The sequence below is a fragment of the Ursus arctos genome, unplaced genomic scaffold (genome assembly GCF_023065955.2).
Source record: "Ursus arctos isolate Adak ecotype North America unplaced genomic scaffold, UrsArc2.0 scaffold_4, whole genome shotgun sequence".
NCBI classification, from domain to species: domain Eukaryota; kingdom Metazoa; phylum Chordata; class Mammalia; order Carnivora; family Ursidae; genus Ursus; species Ursus arctos.
The window spans coordinates 92,979,528-93,004,400 of NW_026623056.1; the positions used below are offsets into that span (position 1 = coordinate 92,979,528).

A 24,873-nucleotide genomic window follows, 5' to 3' on the forward strand; every position below is an offset into this window, starting at 1 on the left:
CTCCGGGGAGGGGATGCAGGCCTGGGCGCGGGCAGGAGCGTGGAGTGCAGGGACCCAGGCTGCAGGCGGGGTGCGGGCCCCCGCTGGGCTGCGGCAAGGCCAGGGCGGTCTGTGGGGGGCGACTTACCCGGCCTGGGAGATCCGCAACTTGGCCCATCTGGGACTTAGGCTCTGACCACAACTTCCCCACCCCCATCCCCCAAGGCTACGGGGCCCAGGGCTGTTGGCTGGCACTTCCTTCGTCCTTCATCCAGTGTATGGCTGTTTTTAGTCTTCGAAGTGTTTTCACAGCCTGGATTTCAGCGGCCGCTGACCTGGGGAGCTGCAGGGAACAGGTACACGGTCTAGAAAGAGAAGTAGAGAGGCGGGTGGTGGGGGCCCCTGGCCAGCCTGTCCTCATAGCCTCACCGATGAAGTCTGTTGGTTGAGCCTTTCGGGCTGGGGTGGGTGGGTGTGAGGAGGAGACCCTGTTTCGGTGATTTCCCACGGTCCCGGCCCCAGGTGGCCGCTCTAAGCCGCGGTCCTCAGTACTTTCACTCCGTTTGGACCTGGTGTCTCCTCCTGATGCCACCAGGGGCACCGTCTTTCAGGGCACCCCCTGGACCGTGGGAGCCGGGGGATGAGGGGCGCTGCCGTGGGGCTCCCTCCCCGTGCACCTGTGCTTGTGGCCCACGGCCCCATCTGAGGATTGCTTGTGGCAGGGCTCAGATTTGGACATCGGCCCAGCTCGGCCCGGACCGTTCAGGCCCGCTCGCTCCGTGGCGACAGTTTCGCGTTCCATCTGGGGGCTGGTACCAAATGACATTTATAGAGGTGCTTTTTGTGCATTTCAGAAACATTTATATAGCTACCCTGATTCCATATATTTATTAGAATTAGTGTTTATACCATGATGTTCTACTTTTTGAGTCCATTGATTGTGTTTGGGATGTTTTCCTACTTTCTAAGGAAACACTTCCAAACTTTCCGCAAAGTGAAGTTTTACCGCGAGCACCTGCACGTGCACTTCATGCCACGGTACGTGCAGCCCGTGCGCTGACACCGTCTGTGTCGTCCCGCGTCTGCGCGCCTGCCTTCTTGGAAGTCCTTTCCCTTCAAAGTGTTCTTAACACCCCCTGTGCTGTTGTGCATGGAGAATCAGACTGCGAACCAGGGTGACCACAGCTGCTTTCGGGGGAAATGTGAAGAAAGACTGATGGGCGGATTTGGGGGAGAACCTCAGAGAAGGCTGGAGGGGGGACTCTGTAAGGTCATGGTCAGCCCTGGGTTTCCAGACTCTTCCAGGGCTCAGACTGTGGGGTGGGGGAGGGGGGAGGAGAGGTGGGGAGGAGAGGGAGGGTCGGGCCACTGTCACCAGGCGCAAGTGAGGGCCCTTCGAGTCTGACGGGTGCTGGGCAGGGGGCTGGTGTCGATCAGTTCTTGGGGTCTGAGGGCAGCTGGGGTTTGGGAAAGTCTGCACGGGACCCCAGGGGGAGTCTCACAAAGGGCCTGTGGAGGGAGCGGCCGAGAGTGTCTTCACGCGGAGGCCTTCATGGCACGAGCCCGCAGTCTGAGCACCGGGCACCCTATCTGGAGGCGGGAAGCCCCTTTGGTTCAGGTCCCTGCAGACTAGCGGGCGGACCGAGATTTCCGAGCCTCGCTCTCCTCTTCGGTCACTAGGAACATTTCTCGCTTAACTGCTTCCCTTGGAAGCTGGTTGTGGGGCCCGGTGAGCTCCTCTTTAGGACTGCCGATGGCCCTGTGGAGGCCACGCTCGGGTGAGGCATGGTAGCCACCGCGAGGGCTGGCCAGAGGCCCCGGGAGGGACGGCGGCCTGGTGCGGCTTGGCTCAGCGGTGTGTCCGTCTGGGCTGCTGTACCCACAGGACCGGCAGCTGGTGAATGACAGTTCATTCTCACAGTGCTGGAGGCCCAAGTCTGAGATCAGGGTGCCAGCACAGGTGGTGGGGACCCCCTTCTGGGCCCTCAAAGTGGGGAAGGGGCAGGAGGGCTCCCTGGGGTCTCCTTCCTAAGGGCACTCACCCCCATTATGAGGGCTCCCCCTCCTGCCCTAATCACCTCCCAAAGGCCCAGCCACCTCCTGCCATCACCTTTGGGGCTCGCCGTCAGCCTATGAACTTCAGGGGAGCACATTCAGACCCTAGCATCCCACTCCTGGCCCCCCCAAAGTCATGTCCTTCCGCATGAGAAATACATTCACTCCATCCCAACAGCCCGAGTTTTAACTCATTCCAGCCTCGACTCCAAAGTCTGAGTTGGAGTCCGATCTAAATCTCGTCTAAGTCAGGTGGGGGAGACCCCAGGTACGTTCGTGCAGGGGCAGACTCCGCTCCAGCTGCGAGGCTGTCCCGAATGCAACGGTGGGGCCCGGGACAGACATTCCCATCCCCAAGGGGAGTAGCTGGGAGGAAGGATGGGGTGACGGGGCTGACCAAACCTGAAACATGAAGGCCTTTGGCCTGGTGGTCCTGCCAGACGTCTTGCTGGACATAGCCCCCTGCAGCCCCCACCTGCTGGTGGTTCTACTGGTTTGGGGTCGTCCCACCCCACCGCTCCACTGGGCATTGCCCCAACAGTGGCCTTCTCTCTGGATCATGTGCCCAAGGCTCCGGGTGGCCCCATCCTTTAAAGTCTGGGTGGAGGTGGCCGTGATGGTACATGGTGCCAGGTGCCACCAACCTGGGCCACAAGGGGCCCGCTGGGGCGGCACCTGGGACTCTTGCATGGCTCGCTGCTGGAATCAGAGAAGCGAGCCCAAGATGGGAGGGGTGCAGGGCAGCTGCGGCTCCTCCTTCGAAATCGTTCTGCCCCCTCCCCCGCCGAACTCTGGGCCCGTGCAGGAGGGCAGCCCCATGATCTCCATGCTAGGAGCAGCAGGGGTGGGGAAACAGTTTTTTCTTGGGACCTTCGTGGTGACCTGAAGTCACTACCATTACAGATGGGCACCTGGGCCCTGGGCTCGTGCGAGTGCTTCCAGACTGCCCAGGGGTCCCAGCTGGGGGACAGAGCGTGGGCGACAGGATAAGTGTGCAGACCCATGAGGGGAGACACATGCCTGCTCCTCTCAGACACCTGCCTCATTTCCTCTCTGACCTATTCCAGCAGCCGTCCATGATGTCCTTCTAGAACCTTCAGCCTCGTGAGCTGGAGGAAAGGCTGTCCTGAGGGGGACAGGAGACCGAGGAAGCTGGAGTGGGAGCAGGCCACAGGATGGAGCCCCCAACCCTGAGGAAAGCCGGCTCCAAGCAGGAGGAGGGCTTTGGGGTGCAGCCCAGCAGCATGGCTGACCTGGGCATGGTCCCCAGTCTCCGGCGCAGCAACAGCAGTCTCTCCAAGACCAGGAGGTTGCATCACTTGTTCAGCAACAGTGCAAAGGTAGGCTTCTGGGGGTTAGCTGGCCCCCCTCGTGCAGGTCCACCAGAGCCCTGTGGGGCACCGTGACCACCAAAGAGGGCTGTGTTTCCCACCTGGGCAGAGGCTCAGCGGAGCTGGGGGGAGGGGGCCTGGAGAGAATGGTAAGCGGCCAGGTCTGTCCCCTCCCATGGACGGCACGACCCCTCCATGTTCTTGGTCTGGTTGGGAGGGTGCTGGGTAAGCACTTCGGTCCTGTCCGGGGCCAGACTCACGGGAAGCCGTCACCCCTGACCTCCCTGATTTGACTGGGAGGGCCCTGAACACCACCTAAGTCCTGGATCAGATTCCTGGAGGCCTGGGACAGGACTGTGCACAAGGGCGCCTTTGACATGTTAAGCCCCTGGTCATATCGGCTTGCTGTGTCGCCAGGACGGAGGCAGGTGTCCAGACGCTTTCTGCCGCATGGCTCTGTTCTCGAGGAAGGCAGTGTTGACAGAGAAACTGAAGTTCTGGGATACTCGAGTGGGGCTCGGGATGAAGTGGTCCCCCTGTCAGCACCCACACCTGAGAGCCTCGGCCAGCGCCCCCACCCCCGGGAAGAGGCCCCCGAAGCTGGACAGGGAGCTCAGCAGTGTCTGGGAGCAGCGTAGGGTGTGCTCCCCCGAATAGTGCTGTGATTGCTCAGGGGTCTCAAAGTGCCCTTTTCATCCTCAGCAAGAAAATCTCAGCTCGTGGGTCCCGCAAAGTATTAAGAAGAAGGAGTGTGTGTACTTTGTGGAGAGCTCCAAACTGTCCGACGCCGGGTGAGTGGCCTGGCACAGTCGTGTCTGTGTGGCTTGGGTGCCCGCGGCATTTCCGCCTACCCCTGGAGCTCGCTGTGGGGGCGCGGTGTTGCCCCATCCTGTGCACAGAGGAAGCACAGAGGGCTTAAGTGACCCGTCCGGGGTCCTAATGGGGCCACCCTGTGGTGGTGCTTGGACTCGGATCCAGTTGTTTGGGCACCACGGGGCACGCCTCTAGAATGTTCGTTTCCCCCTGGAGTAGAGGGTGTCACAGGGTTCGGGGACTGTAAGGGGACTCGGGGAAGGCCCACAGCCCGGGCCCCTCACTGGGGAGGGTGCTGAATCCAGACAGGGCCCCCCTCACCCCAAAGCCCCACTGCACCACCGTTGTCGCTCCTTCCCATGGAGGCTGTGGCTCGGTGCGGCCTCCACGACTACCTCCACGGGCAGCAGCGGACACGTTGCCTCCACGCTGCGGGACATTTCACTCCTAAGCCCCTGGCTTCCCGGTGGGGCCCCCCACAAGTCAGGGGGAGCGTGCGGGCGGCTTCACAGGAACCTCCCGGAGGTGTGGCGTGTCTTGGCGTTCCTTGAGGACGTGCTTCCCCTCCAGCCACACTCCAGTGCGTGCTGTGCCACAGACGGGCCACGTTCTTCCTTACTTCTTCCACTCCTTCCTTGTCACCGGCTGAACTCTGGTGGCCCACGCTGCCTCTGCTGAGCAGCCCTCCCTGACTGCACTGGGAAGGACCCTCTCCCTCCCCCCCATCCAGGTACTTGTCTTTTATTCCAGTCGGTTGCACATGGTTGTGTGGCTCTGTGGGGCAGAGTCACTTTCTCAGTTCCCACCGTGGACAAATAGCGTCCAGCTCACATGTGTCGCCTGAGGAGGGAGGAGCAGCCCGTGTGGGGGGTCCTGCGTGGGTAAGGTGGAGAGATGATGACATGGAGTCAGGCAGGAGTGGCCCCCACGATGGTGCCGTTCCCGGGGTCCTGTGGCACGCCCCGGTGTCATCACACCCCACGCACGTGTGGCGGTTCACGCCCCTGCTTGGCCCCACTTCAGAGAAGAGTCCTCACGTCTCAGTGCTGGGAGCAGATCCCCAAGCCAGAGGGCTGCCGGCATGTTCCAGAGCACGGGGACCTCTAATACACGCGGTGGGGGGTTTCCAGGCCACACCGCTCTGTCTGACAACATACAGAGAGAACTTTGCGTCGAGGTTTCTGGTGTTAGTTATGCTAAAACAGGCTCATGAACAGCCTCAGAGACACCTAGAGCCACCCGAAGTCCCCGTACAGGACTCACAGGCCGCAGAGGCTTCTGAGACCTACCACGCCTGGTTTCCATCTTGCGGGGGCTCCGGGCGCCCCCGATGGAACCCCGGAGCCCTTCTTTGCTCTGAGTTACGACCCCTGGAGAATGTTGACAGGGGTCAGAGAGGGCTGGGGGACACAGCTTGGGTTTGAGGTACTCCTTTTGTACCCCTTTCCCCACTTTGGAGAAAAGGGCTCAGGACGTGTTTGGTTCTGGAAATTTCCAGAAGCACCTTTACTAGCATCGGGTTTAATGCCGGGCGTGCCACAGGGAGATAGCAGGTGGAATGGCTTGTTCACTCGGGTGTTACGTTGAGGCCTGGGGGCCACGGGACCCAGGGAGGGCCAGAAAGATGGGGGACACCGAGAGGTATTTTACTGTGAGGACGTGTCAGTGTAATTGGTTCATAGCAACTAGAGTGAGCAAGTCCACCGTTTCCTGATTGGCCACGACTTATTAACGTAGTTCCCTAAATTGTGTTTCAGAAGCTTTAAATGAGTGTGAACTCGGGGAGAGGGTTTATAGCTGGAAAGGGGAAGCAGGCTTCCGGAGGTCCTGGGGAGAGAGCCAGGGCCCGGGGCATCAGGAACCTCAGGGAGGGTGGGAAGCTTGGCGAGGCGCAGCTGCGGGAGATTTTCCGTCCTCCGCTAACTGGGAACTCACCAGGCACGTTGGGTGCCCTGGCAGCGGCCAGGGTCTGGGTCATCGCCCTGAAGCACCTGTGGCCCTCAGACTGTGGGCTAGAGCCCATTTATTGAAGAAGAGGGCACCCTTATGATCTCCTAGTTTCCTTCTCGAAGATTTGGGACCACACGTGGCAAGAGTGGGGTCTGTGGAGTGGTGGGGTGCCTGTGGTTGGGGCCGTGCGGCTGCCTGGCACCCTGGTAAGCATGCAGGAAGCAGCGTGTCACAGCCTACTGCTCGTCCGTGTGCTTCCCACAAGGAGGTGCTCCCTGCGGGTGGGCAGGCCCCAGGGAGGAAGGGGGGCTGATTCCAGGCAGAGGTGGGCGGTGGAGGCTGGTTTCCGGGGGTCCTCGAGGCCGCCCTACGTGTTCAGTGATTTGCTAAGACTTCTAGGACCCAGCGACAGGCTGTCACTGCACAAGGACACACACCAGGCTCAGCAAGGGAAAACACACGAGCAGGGTCCAGAGACCCCCACGCGCAGGCTTGTGACGCTCTCCCCCTCCTGAGGGGCATGCCCAGAGGGAGAAGGGCTGCAAGCCATGCGGCGGGTCTCTGCCCTGCAAAGCCGTCGGGGACTCCGTGCCCGGGGTTAGCCCTGTGAGCTGGTCCCATAGGCGGCTCTGCCTAGCCCCCCCCAAATTCCAGGACCCGAGGGAAAGCAAGTGTTCCGCACAGATCCCAGCGTTTGCGCGGTCGGGGCCCAGGGCAGAGCCCACGGGTCGGGGACAGCAGAGCGCTCTGAAAGCCGGTCGGCAGGGGCCGGCAGGGGCCAGCCGTGTGACCAGGCCCCTCTGGAGCCGGCAGCGTCAGGCCTGCTGGGAGCGCGTCCTGCACAGAGCCCTTGTCATCTGGCCCATCAGACCGGTCCCTCCAGCGGATGGCAAGAGGGCGTGGAGGACTGGGTCCTCCCCGTCACAGACGGAGCTTCAAAACAGATGTATTTCTAGACTTTAAACATTTCCATCAAATGCGCTAGGGTCTCCCCCACCCTCTTCCAGACCCGAACCCCCTGCCCCCCACCATCTCTGGTTAGTCCCACGTCCTGAGGGTCCTCCTCGGCTCTGTCCTTCCCTCCGCTGCCGCCCCGGACTGTCCCCGTATTCTGTCACGTTTACGTCACGGCCTTGGCGTGTTGGTTCTCTTCTCTGGAACACCAAATCCTCCTCCATCAAACGCAGAGACTGAAGTGGATGCTTCGGAAACTTCTCTCAGGACGAGGCGAGCGAGCCCAGTGAGACAAGGCGCCTCTCCAGACCGCAGGGAGGGACGCAGACGGAGAGACCGCGCCTCCGCGGGGTCCGTCCTCCCACCGGGGCTGGTGCTGGTGCTCCCGTTTATGCCTGTCTGGGCCACGACCTCCACAGAAACTCTGATTCTGTAATCCTGGGCCAGTGGACTGGGTGCCGTTTCCTGCCCCGGGTCAGCCTGGGGAGCCGCGTAGATGAAAGTCCAGCAGAGGGGCCGGCGCAGGGACCAGCTAAGGAGCTGACCCGTCACAGGCTGTTAGAGACTGAGGAGGTCTGGGGCAGCACTGGGCCAAGACGAAGAGCTGGGTCCTCATCCTGGCGGCTCCATCCCTGCCGTGGACCATAGGTCGAGGAGGTCACACAGCACACTCACGTGCACCCCGAGATCACAGCAGGTGTGAGAGTGCCTTGCGTCTGTCTTAGGGGGTCTGTGGAGGGGGTCGGAGGGCACGCCCTTAGCTCACCACAGGTGGGCCCTTGTGCTCCGAGCACTGGAGGCCCCTGTGTCACTACACACAGCAGGAGGGGCAGCCCTGAAGGAGCCCAGGAGCACGGGGAATAGGCAGGCTGTGAGTCTCTTTTAATTTTTTATTTAAATTCAATGTAGTTAACACATAGTGTTATTATTAGTTTCAGGGATAGTATTTAGTGATTCATCAGTTGCATGTAGCACCCAGTGCTCATTACATCACGTGCCCTCCTTAATGTCCATCACCCAGTTACCCCACCCCCCTTCCCTCCAGCAGCACTCCTTTGTTTCCTAGAGTTAAGAGTCTCTCATGGTTTGTCTCCCTCTCTGATTTCATCTTGTTTTATTTTCCTCTTCCTTCCCCTGTGATCCTCTGTTTTGTTTCTTAAATTCCACATAGGAGTGAAATCATATAATTGTCTTTCTCTGACTTATTTCGCTTAGCATAATACCCTCTAGTTCCATCCATGTCATTGCAAATGGCAAGATTTCATTTTCTGATGTCCGGGTACTATTCCATCGTATATATGAACCACATCTTTATCCATTCAGCTGTGGATGGACAGCTGGGCTCTTTCCACACTTTGGCTGTTGTGGACATTGTTGCTGTGAACATTGGGGTGCAGGGGCCCCTTCGGATCACTCCATGTGTATCTTTGGGGTAAATCCCTAGTAGTGCAATTTCTGGGTCGTAGGGGAGCTCTATTTTTAACTTTTTGGGGAACCTCCATACTGTTTTCCAGAGTGGCTGCACCAGTTTGCATTCCCACCGACAGTGCACGAGGGCTCCCCTTTCTCCACATCCTCACCAACACCTGTCATTTCCTTCCTTGTTGATTTTAGCCATTCTGACAGGTGTGAGGTGGGATCACTTTGTGGTTTGGATTTGTATTTCCCTGATGCCGAGTGATGTGGAGCATTTTTTCATGTGTCTGTTGGCCATTTGTACGTCTTCTTTGGAGAAATGTCTGTTCATGTCTTCTGCCCATTTCTTGACTGGATTATTTGTTTTTTGGGTGTTGAACTTGATAAGGTCTTTATAGATTTTGGATACTAACCCTTTATCTGATAAAACATTTGCAAATATCTCCTCCCATTCTGTTGGCTGTCTTTTGGTTTTGTCGACTGTTTCTTTGCTGTTCAGAAGCTTTTTATCTTGATAAAGTCCCAATAGTTCATTTTTAGCTTTGTTTCCCTTGCCTTTGGAGACATGTCTAGCAAGAAGTCACTGTGGCCGATGTCAAAGAGGTTGCTGTCTGTGTTCTCCTCTAGGATTTTGATGGGTTCCTGTCTCACATTTAGGTCTTTCACCTATTTTGAGTTTATTTCTGTGTACGAAGTAAGAGGCTGTGGGTCTCTTAACCTATCCTTGGTGCTCTGCAAGGTTAATTGTTTTGCACTAATTTTATAAATTATTTCTAGGGGCACCTGGGTGGCTCAATCGGTTGGGCATCTGACTTTGACTCAGGTCATGATCTTGGAATCCTGGGATCGAGCCCTGCATTGGGCTCTGTGCTCTGCTGGGAACCTGCTTGTCACTCTGCCCCTCCCCCAGCTCATGCGTTCTCTTTTTCTCTCTCAAATAAATAAAATCTTAAAAAAAAAACTATTTCTAGAACCTTGTTTGACCCGCAAAGCAATTTTGAGGGTGGGGTTTTCCCCATCTACCAGTAGAGAAATGGAGAGCCAGAGCATCTGAGACTATGCACTGGGTAAGTGGCAGGGCAGCCCAGCCATCCTTCCCCTGTGCCACCTGGCCCAGGTCTCACCTCGCTCCGGTCTCACCTGGCCTTGGACTGCTTGTTCTGTCTCATCTGGATCTTGTCTTTCAGGTCACTCGATACAACCAAAAAGTCAGAACCTAAAAATTCATAATTTCCAGTTAAATGAGGTATAAAGAGCACATTTATCTCCTCTCCCTCCTGAAGCCCCAGTGAATAGCAGTGAAGGAATAAAAAGTCTCAACCCATGAACATGAAGGAAATAAGAGAGGCGGTCATAGCTGACAAGAGGTGTTGGTGCATTCTTGCGTGGAAAGAAGAAACCAGAGCGGGGAGTCCCGGAGATGGGCTTCTCCTGTAGCAGCTCCCGGCTTAGGCCAGCTGGGCCCCGGGCCAGGCTGCAGGGTGGGGCCTTGTGCACCCTGCTGGCCCTGTGTCTAGAAGGTGCTGCTTGGAGCCTGCACTACATGTGGGTTTTTAACTTTTTTATTTTGGAATAATTACAGAGTTTGGGAAGTTGCAGAGATACAACAGGTATCTCCCCTGGTTCCACCACGGGCTCCGCGCCCGTGTCCTCTGTCCCCGTCACCCTAACCCCTGGCAACCATGAATCTGTTCTTCATCTCTGTAACGTTCTGACCTCGAGAATGTCACATGAGGACTCCTACCCTACACGATCTTTTCAGTTTTTTGCTCAGTGCAATACCATCAAGATCCACCGGGTCGTTGGGTGTGTCCAGTCTGCTCCTCTTCATTGCTGAATGGTCCGGTCACTTCCAGTCACTTCCAGTTGCCTCCATCATTACACTGGAAGTGAGATTTTTGAAGAAAACAAATAATTAGGTCTCATTTTTTTAACCCACTCTCCCAATCTGTGTTTTTTTTTAAACTGGCGTATTTAGGACATTATATTTAATGTAATTATCGATATGTTAGGATTTAAGTCTGGTGCTGCATTTTTCTGTTTTCAGTTTGTTTTTTTCATTTTTCTCTTTCTGCACTTCTGGGGGACTTGAACATTTCTTTGGAGTCCTGTTTACCCTTCCTATTGCTTTCTTCTTTTCTGATATTCAACAATTCCACCTGCTATCACTCCATTTCTGTTTAGAGCACATCCTTTATCCATCCTTTTTGGGTAGCTCTGCTGGTGATTCTCTTAATTTTCCTGCATCTGAAGATGTCCAACTTCTGCCTTCCGTGTGAATGATGTGTTTGCTGAGTAGAGAATTCTGGGTTGGTAGGTTCTGGTTTTGTTTGCCACTTCCTCCTTGCACTTCTTTCTGGTTTCTGATGAGAAGTTGTTTGTTATCTGAGTTAGTTTCCCCCAATAGATAAGGTGTAATTTCTGTCTTGCTGTGTTTAAGATTTTTGTTTTGTCTTTAGTTTATAGAAGTTTGATTTCATGTCTCCTGGTATACATCTCTGTGGGTTTATCGTATTTGGTGTTCCCTTAGATTCTTGAATCTGTGAGTTTATGTCTTCTTTCCAAATGCAGGAGATTTTGGCCATTTTTTATTTTTCTTTGCTATTATAGGTATTATTTTGTTTTGATTTTAGTTTCTAATTGTTTGTTACTACCAAATAGACATAGAATTGATTTATTTCTGTTGATGTTGTACCCCATAAACGTGTTAGACTTATTGTCAGTCTAATAGCTTTTTATAGATTCCTTGGGATTTTCTACACACAGAATTATCTCATCTGTGAATAAAGATAGTTTTACTTCTTTCCCTATATGTGTGCCTTTTTTTCTTTCTTTTCTTTCCCTCCTTCCCTTCCTCCTCTCTCCTCTCCTCTCCTCTCCTCTCCTCTCCTCTCCTCTCCTCTCCTCTCCTCTCCTCCTCTTTTCTTTTCTTTCTGCCATTCTGCTAGCTAGGACCTCCAGTGCCTTGCTGCACAGCGGAGTTGAGGGTCGACACCACTGTCTTGTCCCCAGTCTTCATGATGAGATCTCAGCCTTTCATCCTTGAGTATGATGTTAGCAGTAGGATTTTCACAGATGCTTTTTCACCAGGTTGAGAAAGTTCCCCTCCATTCTTACTTTGTTGAGAGTTGCTATTATAAACAGGTGTTGAATTTGGTAAAACACTTTATGCACCCAAACAAATGATCATTAGACTTTTCTTCCTTATTCTGTTAATATGATAACCCAAACTTGCATTCCTGGGAAAGCTCCCATTTGGTCATAATTTTTTTATTAAGTGTTAAATTTTAATTTCAGCGTAATGTACAGTGTTATATTGGTTTCAGGTGTATAATATAGTGATTCAACACTTCCATACATAACTCAGTGCTCATTGTGATTGGTCATAGTTTCTTTACATGCTTTTCCAGCCCTGCCTCCTTTCTCTCTTTCTTCTGGGACTCTGAGGACACACGTTTGCTCTTCTGTCATAGTTCCACTAGTCCTAGAGTCGTCTCACTTGGTTGTTTATTTAGGTCTGTTTTCTCTCTGGTGTTTGTATTGGGTTATTTCTATGTTCTATCTTCAAGTTCATGGATTCTCTCCTCTGCCACCTTCATTCATTGGCTGAGTTCACCCACTGATGTTTTTTTTTTAAATTTTGGTTGGTTAGTGCATTTTTTACTTCTAAATTTCCATTTGATGTACCTTCTATTTTTTTGCTGAAACTATATTTTTTCATTTTTTTCAAGTGTGTCCATGATTCCTTGGTAAAGCATTTTTATTAGAGCTGCCATAAAATCCTTGTCAGATAATCCTAACATCTGTATCACCTTGACATTGGTAGTTGCTGTCTTTTCTCATTCTGGCGGAGATTTTCCTGGTGCCTGATATGACTAGTGATTTTCAATTTGAAACCATGATATTTTGGATATTATGTATAAGATTCTGCATCTTGCGTTTTAGCAGGTCCCTATGACATATCTATGGGGGAGGGAGACACCGCCTCATTATTGTTATGTGGGGATGGGAGTCCAAGCCCCTCTCAGCCGGAGTTGATACCTGGCAGGGAGGGACTTCTTATTCCTGTGGTTGTGGGAGGGATGCTTAGCTCCCCACTGGGCCTCCACTAACACTGTTGCTGGGGGTGACTCATCATTGCTGGGGGGTGAAAGTCCTGACACCCTGGAGGGGAGCACAGAGGCAGCTTGCTTCCTCCAGTGACTGTGTGGTCTTTGCAGGAAGGTGGTGTGTGAGTGTGGATACACACGCCAGCAACACTTGGAGGAGGCTACCAGGCCCCACACTTTGCAGAGCAAAGATTGGGACCCCAAAAAACATGTCCAGGAGATGCCAACAGATGCTTTTGGTGACATTGTTTTCACAGGCCTGGGCCAGAAGGTGGGAAAGGTTGGTCTTCATCCCTCCATTGTTCCCACTGTGGACTCGCATCAACTTTCCATGATCTGAGGTGGCCAGGACTTCCTGGCATGGGAGAGAGAGGCTGGCTGAAACTCGAGGCATCCAGCCTGCCAGCAGTAGGGGAGGGGTGGGCGGGGGCTCCACAAGGCTCACAGGAGACCCCCAGTACTCTCAGAGTTCTGGGTCACCACAGAACAGGATTGGCCTTGGGCTGGTGTGTCCTACAGCAGAGAAGCAGGGTGGGGAGGGTGCTGTGGCCACAGGGCTGTGCTGAGGGGGTTGGGAAGATGGGAACTGGTCTCCTCAGGGTGGCCGGTCATCCCCCTGGGCCTTGCTTCTGGGCCTTTGCCATGTCCCCCTTCCTCTCAATCTGTGTCCTGCTTGGACGTGGCCACTTTTACTCACTGGATCTGGATCCATGGTGGGAGGTGTCCATCCACCTGGCTGGGGCTCTCAGGCATGGCCTGGTGTGGGGGTGCCCATTGCCCCAGCTGCACTGCCATCTCTGGGACAGGGCTGGCCACCCACTGACACAGGGTGTCCTCTGCTGTCCTCTGACTTCCCTGCAGTACGTTCGCCTCTCCCAGGACACACCCCCCAGCGTGATATACCACCTCATGACCCAGTACTGGGGCCTGGACGTCCCCAACCTCCTCATTTCGGTGACAGGCGGGGCCAAGGACTTCAACATGAAGCCCAGGCTGAAGAGTGTCTTCCGAAGAGGCCTGGTCAAGGTGGCCCAGACCACAGGTAGCACTTGGGGTTGGGAGCCATGGGCGGGCTGAGCAGACAGCATCAGGGGTGTTGGGACTGGAGCGGCCCTCAGGGGTCACTGAGGCCATGCCCCCCCAGGTCAGACTCACCTGGCCCTTGCTGGCCTGCAGCGGCTTCTGCTTGGCTTACTCATGGGACAGACATAGGCCTAGCGAGCTGCTGAGAGCGCCACCCGGCTCTGCAGCCACAGACGGCCTGAGTCAACTGTGAGCTGCTGTGGTGGCCGGTGGAGTGGCTAGAGGTGGTCGTGTTAGCTGTGGGGATCTTAGTGAAGGTCTCCGTGAACCAAATCCCTGTTCCCTAATCCATCCGTCCACATCTGGGAAGGATGGACTGCCCTGTGAAGAGACTGCCTCAGGGTTCCATGTCCCTAAGGCCACACCTCCAGTGAGTACAGGGCAGGGCCCAAGGCTGCATGAGCGCCACGGGAGGCGGCCCTTGGTGCTCTCTCAGAGTGATGCCATGGTGCCCGTGGCCTCCAACAGGGCTACGCTGGGTAGGTTAACAGCAGGAGAGCAAGGGTTCTGGGTCCAGGTGAGACTGGGGCACCCAGGGGACACTGACCCTCTTTCTAGGGCCTGGTTTTAGCAATGTAGGAGGGCCACGCCCCTGTTTGGTCCTTGCCCTGAAACAGAGGCTCAGTCTGAGTCCTCCTGGCCCGAGTCTCTTGGAGTCTCCTCAGCACGTGGGACTTGACCGTTCGCCAGGCACACTCATGACCTTGGCTGTGAACCCGTTAGGTGCTCACCTGTCCCCCAGGTCATCACAGGTGACAGTGTGACCACGTCTTGATGGTTATCTTTTTAGCATTCAGTGGCAAAGCCCTTGCTGCCACGTCCCGGCCCCAAAGCCGTGCCATGTGTTTGAGCTTGTTCCTTATGGTGATGCCACACATAACTGACTTCCAGGCACTGGTTTCCGTGCCGTGGTCGGCATGGCCCCGGGAACAAGCGTCCCCCACAGCAGTGAGCTTTGCCCTCGCCTGCGTTCCGTGGAGGCAGCTGCAGGTCTGTGGCTGCAGCTCTCCCCGTGTCCCCCCTCATCCGGGACACAGGTTAGGGGAGGAGACCCCACGGGGGATCTGCTTTCTCGTGGCAGGAGAGGTGCAGCAAAAACAGCTGTGGCACAAATCCGCAGCGCCCAGGCCTGGTGGTCCTGCTCCTTGCCTGCGCGGGGCGACCGGAGCCGGTCCCCGGGTCAGGCTGGACGGTGGGTGGGAAGGGAGTGCCAATGCGCAGCACGGCGGGGCGGGAGGTCAGGAGCAGGGGTTCAGTCCACCACACTCGGGCCCAGGAACTGAGGGGAAGAAGGGACATTCACGCCTTGGAGTAGAAGAATTCAGACAAACGTGTTCCCGAGTCCAGGACAGAGAAGAAGCAGCGGGCAGGTGGGGAGAGAGGCCTGCAGTCCCCGTCCCTGTGCCCATGCCCTACATGAGCAGGTGGGAAGCCTTGGCCCCTAGAGCCACACCGTGAAGACAGAATCACAGTGTGGCTTCCTCCGTGGTCCTGGTTCTGAGACTTACGCCTGATGATGAGTTAGGGAGCCCTTGAGGAGGGACCCCGCAGATGAAGGGAGTGAGCATCGAAGGACACAGGGCCCTCGGCGTCAGGCTTGTGGGTGGCAGGTGCACACCTCGCTCCTCTCCCCAGGGGCCTGGATTATCACCGGCGGGTCCCACACGGGCGTGATGAAGCAGGTGGGCGAGGCGGTGCGGGACTTCACCCTAAGCAGCAGCTGCAATGAAGGAGAGGTCGTCACGGTCGGAATTGCCACGTGGGGCACCGTGCACAACCGGGAAGGCCTGATCCACCCCTCGGTGAGCTCGGCGACCTCCCCTGGGGGGGCACAGGAGGTGAGGGCCTGATCCCATTAGCACCACAGTGGACAGACCGCCGTCTGGACACCGGGGTAAGGGGAGGGAGGAGCCTGGACGGGAGCCCTGGAGACGGGGGCTCATGCCCAGCCGCACCGCAGACCCTGATGACTGGGTCAAGCAGCTAGTTCGGCTGGACCCCCCTTCCAACCACAGGACAGGTCCACGTAGGAGTCGCCTCAGAACTACCACAGGTCATCGGGACAGACACTCCGATGAGACGTGGATTTCGCAGAGGGCAGGGCGCACCTGGGTGGGGTGACCCTATGCTGTCTGATCCCAAAGTCTGAGCCCTTTGAACCCGCACCGAGTGGTGGCTTCAGCCCAGCACGGCTTCTGGCGTCACCACCACACAGGCATGTAGAGGACGGGGCAGCAGGAGATGCCATCGTGCGAACACAGAGACTTGCGTTGGAAAAGATCAGATTCATTCAACGAAATTTTTACAGGACACAGTGGATTTGGCCCAATGAGTGCACGGGCACTTAATTCACACGGTCGAGGACATTCCAGGAGCACGCTGGCCCACGACTGGCCCGTGAGTGGTGGTTTATGAATGGGCCTCCCGTCCGCCACGGTGCCTCCTGTTACAACACGGTTGCTGGTGACGTGGCCAGCCTGCCCCCCCAGCCTTTGTCCTCCTGCACCCGACGGGACTGGTTCCACCTTGGTAGCTCATTCCAGGGAGTGGAAGTCCGAGGCTGAGAGAGATGGGGTGACTTCTGAGACCCCTTTTGACCTTCTCCCCGTGACAGCTCCCTGATGTCCTCTGTGGACGACAGGGGATGTGTGTGCTGGCCCCACAGCCATCCCTCCTGCATCAGTGTCCAGGGGCTGCTGGCACAAGTGATGGCAAACGCGGCGGCTGAAAGCAGCAGAAATGCGTTCTCCCACTTCTGGAGGCCAGAGGTCTGGAATGAGCCTCCCTCACCACAGTCGAGATGCGGACAGGCTGTCGTCCCTCTAGAGGCTCTGGGGGAGGCTGCTTCTCCCTCCCACAGACTCTGCCGGCCGCTGGGCCTTCCTTGGCTTGGGGTCCTGAGTCTTTGGATGACAGCAGCTCAGCCCGCTGCAGGCTACCCTTGACCCCCAAAGAGTCACGTCCGTCCCACATGCAAAGTATATTCACCCCATCCCTAGACTCCCCACATTACCAACCCATCACAGCATCCGCACAGCCAAAAGTCCCCGACCTCATCATCTGAATCATCCAGTCCGGGCTCGGACGACACTCTGCGTGTGATCCATCTGGGGACAGCACTCCTCCTCATGTGTGGACATGTGACGCTGGAAAACAAGTTACTTTCTTCCAGAATACAGTAATGGGACGGGCGTCCCAGGGTAGCTGCACGTTCTCATCCCAAAAGGGGGAATGTGGCAGGAATAAAGGGGTCCGGGTCCCCTTCAATTCCAAGCCCAGCAGGGAAATCGTTAGGTCACTGAACTCTGGACTCTCTGTGACTTGAGGCTCTGGCTGCGGCCTGGTCCCTGCCCCCGCCCCAGGGATGATCGGGCCGTCTTCTTGAAGGTGACCTGCCTGTTTCCCGCCTGTAGAGGTTTGGAAGTCCGACGTCCCGTGTCCCTTTGGTCCAGGTTAGCAGTGCTGCTGACACAATATCCTGTCTTCCCAGCATGTGTCCCGAGGGGCATGCCCCAGACACGGAGCCCGTCCTCAGGGCTTTCGCGGATAATGCCGCCTCTGTTCTAGGCTCCCGCCGAGGTGGCCAAGCCCACAACCACCCGCCACCTCTCCCACCCCAGCGAAGGTCCAGCTGCGCCTGAGAGCTGGCCTCCTGTCCGCGACCCGGGAGCTTGCAGGCAGGCTTCGCAATCTGGATGGGCTGTGTCCCAAGTCCTCAAGTCCCCGACCCCTCAGTGTGTCCCCCTCCTCAGCAAGAAGCAGCGAGGCGGGGCCTGCACTGCTGCTCAGACAGCCCCTGGCGCTGCGTCCCCGCCCACCGCTTACACTCGCCCCACGCAGCTTAGCTCCGCTTCCTGCTCAGAGAGCAATGGTCGCCCTCCTCCCGTTTCCAATGCCATGGTCCTCGTGCCCCTCCTGTCCCTCTGGGCCCCGCCCAGCAGCCCCTCAGCGTCCGTCCATACCTCCATACCGCCAGGGACGCTCTGCCGCTGGAAGACGACGACGGCTCGCTCCACCCGCTCCTCACTCCCTCTGGTGGCGCCCTCAGCACCTGCGCTCCCAGCGCTATCTGTTCCTCTTCTACCACGTGCCCTGTGCACTTTCCGTCTGTCTGTATCTGAGCTTCTCTGGCTGTCCCCAGGGTGGCTTTCCTGCTGAATACATCATGGATGAGGAAGGCCAAGGGCACCTGACCTGCCTGGACAGTAACCACTCCCACTTCATCCTTGTGGACGACGGGACGCACGGCCGCTACGGGGTCGAGATTGCCCTGAGGACGAAGCTGGAGAAGTTCATATCGGAGCAGACAAAGGAAAGAGGAGGCGAGTGGAGCGCATTTTTTGAGGGCTATCGGGACAGAGGGGAGCCAGCTGGTCAAGGGGTCTGGGACACAGCCGGCCATGAGCAGGACGTCCAACAGGTGGGGTGCTCAGGGTGCCACGGGACACAGCTGGACTTCTTCCCACCATCTCTTCACCCTTGTTCAGTGGGGACGTCTTCCCTCAGCCCGTTTAACTGGTGGAGGGAGGTGGGGGCGAGCCCCAGCTTTTCTGCTCTCTCGCAGGTCGTAGACCACCTGCAATCACTCTACAGCAACGGGCTCAGTTTAGAAATAAGACATCCTTTCCCTTGTGGGTGACATGGGGTTGGTTCTAGGACATGGAAAGGGCAGACACACAGGAATTCGTGCACGATTTGAGGGGTAGAGAGGGGACCCTGAATAGCAGGGGGTGCCAGCTCTCTGTAGCAGGCTGGGCAGCCGCCTTTAGAGCAGGGAGCAGTGGTGTCAAGCTTGGCTTCGCGTCAGAGTCCCTGGAGGACCGGTGTGCAGGCCCCTGAGTGCGGGTGGGTGGAGACACCTTGCCTTTCTCCGTCCTCGGGTGAGGCTGACGCTACTGGCCCAGGACCACAACTTAGAGCCCTGCTTTGCCTGCGGGGGCCCGGGCGGGGGTGGGCGGAAGAGCCACCATGGCACCTGGAGGCAAAGTTTGCTGCCCGGGAGAGATTTCTAAAGTCCTCACTGGGCCCCGGACCGCTGGAATGGATGGAAGGCTCAGGGCAGGGGGCGCACGGTGGACAGCGGACGGAGGTCCCACACTGTGCTCCCCGGCCTTGACGGTGCCTTACGCCCCTGGGCTGGGTGTGTCCCCATGGTGTGCCCAGATTTGAGGTGCCATAAAAGGGCCAGTGAGAAAAGCAGGCTGGTCATGGTGACTGGCCAGGCAGACAGCCCTGCCTCCCCTCCCGCCCCAGAACGGGAGCAGAAGTACACAGTGGAGGAGCCCTCTCAGGGCCTCAGGTCTGCTGTCGTTACACAGAACCAGCCGTCATCCTCGGACTGCAGAGGACTGCGTCCTTACCACGCATCTCCCATCGGATGCGTCTGCTGTGATTAGGCTGGAGCTGGGGGGAGGCGGGCAAGAGTGCCCAGGTAGAGGGTCTGAGCCTCCATGTTCCCTAAATCGAGGATCTGTGCTTCGTCCTAGGTGTGGCCATCAAGATCCCTGTCGTCTGTGTGGTGCTGGAAGGGGGGCCCGGCACCCTGCACGTGAGTACTGGTGGGGTGTGGGACTCTGGAGGTCCAAGGTCTGCCGCAGGTGGGACTGCTGGCCCAAAGCCCCCTGACCAGCATCCACGGGGCCATCGTTGGGGGGCCAGGAGAAAGGGAGGGGCTGTGTGGCAGGGCCCTTCCAGGCGTGGTGGGAAGGTGGCCTTCGAGGAGGTGCCCTGCTGTGGGAGGGGCATGCTGGCTCTGGCCCTGGGTGGCTGGCCAGGAAGAGGGGTCCCAGGGGGACTGTAGCAAGGACAGAGTCAGATGGTCCCCCGCTTCCAGGACCCCCGGGAGTGTTCTCGAAATTGCTGCCCTCAGGCCCCACCCCAGCCCCACGGGACCACAGCTGAGTGTGAAGTAGGCTCCCACGGAGAACACAGTCCACGGCGTGTGGTTGGCCCTGCTGCTGGAGCACTGGCTGCAGGGACAGGATAATATTATAGCCTGCACATTGGGGGCAGGAGCAAGGACCATGGGAAATGTCTCGCAGGAGGACTTCCGGGGGGATGGGAGTGTGCCTGGTGCCCCACGCCCTCCCCACGTGGAGCGCTCTGCACGGGGGCCCCACAGATGGCACCCAGACCTGCCTCCCCGGCCCAGAGGGTGTCCTTCCCGCAGGGTGTCCGAGGTCCTTCCTGAAGCTGACCTCGCCCTGGATGTCTGGGGATTTGCCCTGGTGGTCCTGGTCTCGCCCTGGGCCTTCCTGAGGGACAGGCCAGGCCGCACCCTCTCCCATGACACCGATCAATGGGCCAAAATGTCGCCGGGGTTCTGTTTCGGTGCTCCCGGTCCACCTGAGCAGTGGGCCTCAAGGAGCTGGTCTGTCAGGATTTTCCCCTCCGGGCAGAGGAATGCTACCAAACTCCATGTTTTCGGTACATTTCTCAGGAGCCCCTTAGCCCTGGTCCTGAGCCAGCACCACGGGGAGAAGTCCCCAGTTCGGCGTCAGCGTGGGACTCACGGGGGCCCCTGCCTTGCAGACCATCTACAACGCCATCACCAACGGCACCCCGTGTGTGGTCATGGAGGGCTCAGGCCGCGTGGCCGACGTCATCGCCCAGGTGGCCGGCCTGCCCGTGTCTGAGATCACCATCTCCAGGATTCAGCAGACGCTCAGCCTGTTCTCCCAGGAGATGTTCGAGACCCTCAGCGAGAGCAGGATTGTCGAGTGGACCAAAAAGGTGAGCAGACGGGCCCGTGGGTCGGGAGGCACGCCGCCAGCTCCCAGACACCGTTAGCCTGGAAACAGGACCCCAGCGGGCCTGGAGGGGCGTGGCGTGCTCTGTGGAGGGTGGGGGTTTTGTGAGGAGCAGGCAGGGGCCCAGGGTGGGTGGGAAGCCTTCAGGAGGGCATGTCTTAAACCTCTTGTCCCTGGAAGTTCAGGCCTGTGCTGGGGAACGTTGGGGGCTGACAGTGCAGCTGTTTTGGAAGAGGGGTCTACTGGGTTGGGGGGCAGGAGGCTGCCGTGGAGACCAGGGCAGGGGCAGAGGGGTGGGGAGCCGAGATCTAGGCAGCAGGGGTGCTGCCAGGTGACCGCCACAGGCAGCAGGGTCCGGCATAGCCTGCAAGCCTGGTGAGCTCCAGCACCCCCCACTCGGGGCAGGTGAATGGAGGCATCTGAGGGCCGGCAAGGCAGGGAGGCAGGTGAGGGGCAGGGGCCCGTGCAGCATCTGGAAGGGGCTTCATGGGCACCCCTCAGCTAGAGACATCTGCGGGGAGAGGGGCCCTCCTGGGGATCTGCAGGTGCCGGTCGTGTTCCAGGGGACTCCCTGGTCTCCAGGAGGACACCCGCAGGGGCACCACGGCAGGACGTCCTGAGTGGACACTGGGAGTTTGGAGATAGGGCCCTGCAGCTAACACCCCAGCGCAGGCCGCGGGAGGGCCGGGCCTGGCCCTCGGCTGCTGGGCTCGGCCTGTTTCCAGTGTCGTGCGGCTGCTCTCGTGCTCTTTTTATCCTGGAATAATTTCAGCATTGTAGAATAGCCGCAAGGATAGAGGGTTTCTATCCACGCTTCACCCACGCTCTCCTGACGCTGGCGTCCTGCGGGGCGCAGCGCACTGTCACCGCTGAGATCAACTTTGGTTCCTCGCTGCTGGCTGAATGCAGAACCCGCCCTCCCTCCCCTCCTTTCTTAGCAGAGATGTTATGTGCCTCGTACCTCGCTGCCAGATGACAAAGGTTTTCTAGAGCCACCGTAAGCTCTGCAGGAGGGTGGGCTGCTCTGGCCGTGGGGCAGGCTGGGGGCTGTGGCGCCCCACTTTCCACCCCTGTCCTCAGCTCCAGAGCTGTGAGCCTAGTCGGCACCCCACAATCTCTGTGTGGACCTTCTCCGCCCCTGACCCACTTCTCCAAGACCAGGCCAGTCACAGCACTGACATAATTGCTCCGTGTTTCAGTAATTTTGCTTTTTTTTTTCTTTTTAAAGATTTTATTTATTTATTTGACACAGAGACAGCCAGCAAGAGAGGGAACACAGCAGGGGGAGCGGGAGAGGAAGAAGCAGGCTCCCAGCGGAGGAGCCTGATGTGGGGCTCGATCCCAGAACGCCGGGATCACGCCCTGAGCCGAAGGCAGACGCTTAACGCGCCCCAGTAATTTTGCTGTTAAATGCGTCGTTACTTCACTCTTTTATGCCTAAGGGGGCAGATGACATTGTTCACAGACCGGGAAGAGTGGGGCCCTCGCAGGCGGGGTGGGGGTGAGCGTGAAGGAGTGTGGCTGCGGGGGGTCGGCCCTTGCTGACGCACACAGCCCCGGGGGCAGCCCAGGGGAGCTCGAGCGGGGAATCCCCACACCTCCCCGCTCCAGCGGTCATGCGGACGCTGCTGTCCCCGCTGCTCTCCGAACCGGGCTCAGGGCCCATCTGTCTGGAGTCACCCAACCTCCGTCTCATAGCCGGATCCTGGGGGGGCAGTTGGTGCTTCTCGGACCCTGGGTTTCCCCAATAGGAAGCTCGGTCTGTGTGCTTCACCAAGGCAACAAGCCAGCTTGTAAAAACTCCTACAAACCCAGAGTTTCAGTGCCTGACAGACGCTTTCCGGGCAAGTGTGTAGATCTGCTCAGCTCCTCGGACGATGTCGAACTTCGAGCCACGTGGACAGTCTGTGCCCAGCAGCCAGGACCACAGGGACAGCCGTGGTCGGCCAAGTGGAGGGGGATGCAGGCCTCGGGCGGGTTGGGGACCTGGCGGGGGCAGCCCGGGCTCACTCGAAGGGGGCAGGTGCAGGTTTTCCGGGGCTTGTGGGTGGCACAGAGCCTCGTTCTCGTGTGCGCGTACTGTGGTCTGCAGGACCGTGGGGGAGCCGCGTGTTCTGTGAGATGGTTTCGCCCTGAGCGCCGGCTCGGTCTGTGAAGACGCCAAGGTCCGGTGGTGAGCGTCTGCTCGGTCCCGATGTAGCCGTGGGGCGTTGGCAGGCACGCCTTTGGGGCCTTTCCCCAGTCAGTTTATGAATTATTCAGGCGATTCTTGGAACTGAATCTAACTCGCTATTGTCCAAAGTTGCCTGCTTCGATCCACTCTCCAGGGCTGGCTCAAAGCCCTAAAAGTGGTCTCGTCCAAATCCGTCTCAAGCCTTGCCATTCATCGTCATTCTTGTCTGGTGGGGAAGGGACCCTTAGCTGCAGATTCATGATCCGATATTCATTCAACAAACCTCAGAGTGTTGGTCTACACCGTGGGTGGCGGTGTAGGAGGGTCTTGTTCCCTCCGGTGTTGCCGCTGGCGGGCATGGACATCCACTGTGGGGGGGGCTCATTGCAAGGGCTTGCAGCCAACACCAGAGAGCCGCGTGTCAAAAGGAGATTGTTTGCTCTCTCTGAGCATTGCTTTTCTTGTCCTTAAAATAGGGATAATTATCACTGTAAACTCCGAGGGTAGACAGAGCAGCCACACGAAGTGCTTGGTACTGTGTCCGCACATATGAGCGCAAAAACGGGCAGCTACTCTCATTCAGTCAAGGGCTGGGTAAACTCAGGAGCCGTTATTTTAGCTGGGGGGGGAGGGTAGGTTTGGGGAGGGAGACCGGGGGGTATTTTAGGGTCAACTTGGAAGGTAGATGGGCGGGATGGGGAAGGTTGGGGTCTCAGACGTGGAGGTGGGGCGAGTGAGGCTGGCCTCTAGGTGGGGAGTAGGGCCAGGCTGGGAGCGGAGGCGGGGGTGGGGGCAGGCAAGGCGGGGCGTGGCGTGGCGGGCTGGGGAGCTAGGGAGAGAAGCTGGGAGCCCACGGGAGCCGCGGTGAGATGTGTTTGTGAGAGGCTCACCCTGCCTCAGCGTGAAGAGCCTGTGGGGAGCAGTGCCTGGCAGCAGCTGTGGCAGATAGATGGGTGGTAGATACGTGGATGGACGGATGGACGGAGGGGTGGACAGATGGGCGGACGGACGGGTGGATATAGTGGGTGGCTGGATATATAGATGGGTCAATGTGTAGATACGTAGGTAGGATGGGTTGATGGATAGGTACGTGGACAGGTAGGTAGGTGGGTGGGTGGATGATGGGATGGCTGGGTGGGTGGGCAGGCAGGAGGGCAGGCAGGCAAGGTGAGGAGTGGCAGGGCCCAGGCAGGAGGACCGGGGAGAAGTCTCAAGTTCAGTGGTGTCGGGCACTTGGCAGACACTGTCTCGTGGCGGGGTGAGATTCCTTACCCTTGGGTTGTGTCTCCACCGGCAGACCACTCAGGAACATCGTGTGTTTGGTCCCTACGCGTCTTCGTCGTCACTGCTGGGGTGCGGGGAGGCCAGGCGGTGGCCCGGGCCACACGGGCAGGCAGGACTCATGCCTGGGCTCGGCTGTGCGTCTGGCGTCTCGATTCTGCAACTGCCCTTGGAGGAGGCAGGGGGCCTGAGTGTCGCCCCAAACCTCACTCGGGTGATGTTTGTTGCAGATCCAAGACATTGTCCGGAAGCGGCAGCTGCTGACCATCTTCCGGGAAGGCAAGGACGGCCAGGAGGACATGGACGTGGCCATCCTGCAGGCCTTGCTGAAAGGTGAGGGTCAGGCAAAGTGGGGCGAGAGGGAGAAACGGAACGAGGGGGCTCGGGACCCTGAGTTTGCACGAGATAAAAAAACGACCTCTGGGTCAGATGCACTGGTCAGAGGGCAGCTGGCGGTGGACCGCGCTGGGGCCCACCTCACTGTCCTGCAGGCAGGGGGATGCCCCGCGGCCGGTGTTGGGGGTTCGGGCTCCTTTCTCCAACTTCTCTGCTTCACTGGAGCTCAAAAGCAGCCACACTAAGATGGCCCTGTGGGCATCACGGTCGCACCTACGAATCCAGGTCTCCGAAGGCCTGCTCCTGACCCATGTGTCCTCGCACGCCTGCACTCCTCCGGCCCCCCACAGCAGGGACCCCCGGACAATAAAGCTCCCGCGGTGGCCTGGCTTGGGCCAGCCCCTTGGTCTGCCCTCTGCCCCACACTTTCCCGTCCTCCCCCTCCTGGGGGAGAGCAGATGCCCCCGTCTCACCTGCTGGCTCCCACGGGGCCGCAGACATCCCTGATGCCAGGAAGCCTGTGCTCTGCCCACTGGCCGCTCCTCATCCTCGAGGGACCGGGCAGCAGGGCCGGAAGCTGTGACGGGAGAAGTTCAAACCCGGGCTTTGTTCCACGCCCTCCTCCTGACGTAAAACCTCACAGA

General features: G+C 58.0%; 1 protein-coding gene across 2 annotated transcripts in view; it reads left to right on the forward strand.

The window, feature by feature from the left end:
* The first annotated feature begins 208 nt into the window (after positions 1 to 208).
* Positions 209 to 24,873, forward strand: part of TRPM2 (transient receptor potential cation channel subfamily M member 2) — a 54,051-nt gene continuing 29,386 nt past the window's right edge. For both annotated transcript variants that reach the window (XM_057306754.1, XM_057306755.1), the window contains exons 1-11: positions 209 to 335; positions 949 to 1,017; positions 3,102 to 3,374; positions 4,068 to 4,156; positions 12,719 to 12,887; positions 13,469 to 13,649; positions 15,326 to 15,492; positions 17,832 to 18,012; positions 19,177 to 19,238; positions 20,222 to 20,422; positions 24,124 to 24,226. In XM_057306754.1, the coding sequence (XP_057162737.1) occupies positions 3,210 to 3,374; positions 4,068 to 4,156; positions 12,719 to 12,887; positions 13,469 to 13,649; positions 15,326 to 15,492; positions 17,832 to 18,012; positions 19,177 to 19,238; positions 20,222 to 20,422; positions 24,124 to 24,226 (1,318 nt within the window). In that variant the 5' untranslated portion in view covers positions 209 to 335; positions 949 to 1,017; positions 3,102 to 3,209. The remainder of the gene's footprint in view (positions 336 to 948; positions 1,018 to 3,101; positions 3,375 to 4,067; positions 4,157 to 12,718; positions 12,888 to 13,468; positions 13,650 to 15,325; positions 15,493 to 17,831; positions 18,013 to 19,176; positions 19,239 to 20,221; positions 20,423 to 24,123; positions 24,227 to 24,873) is intronic.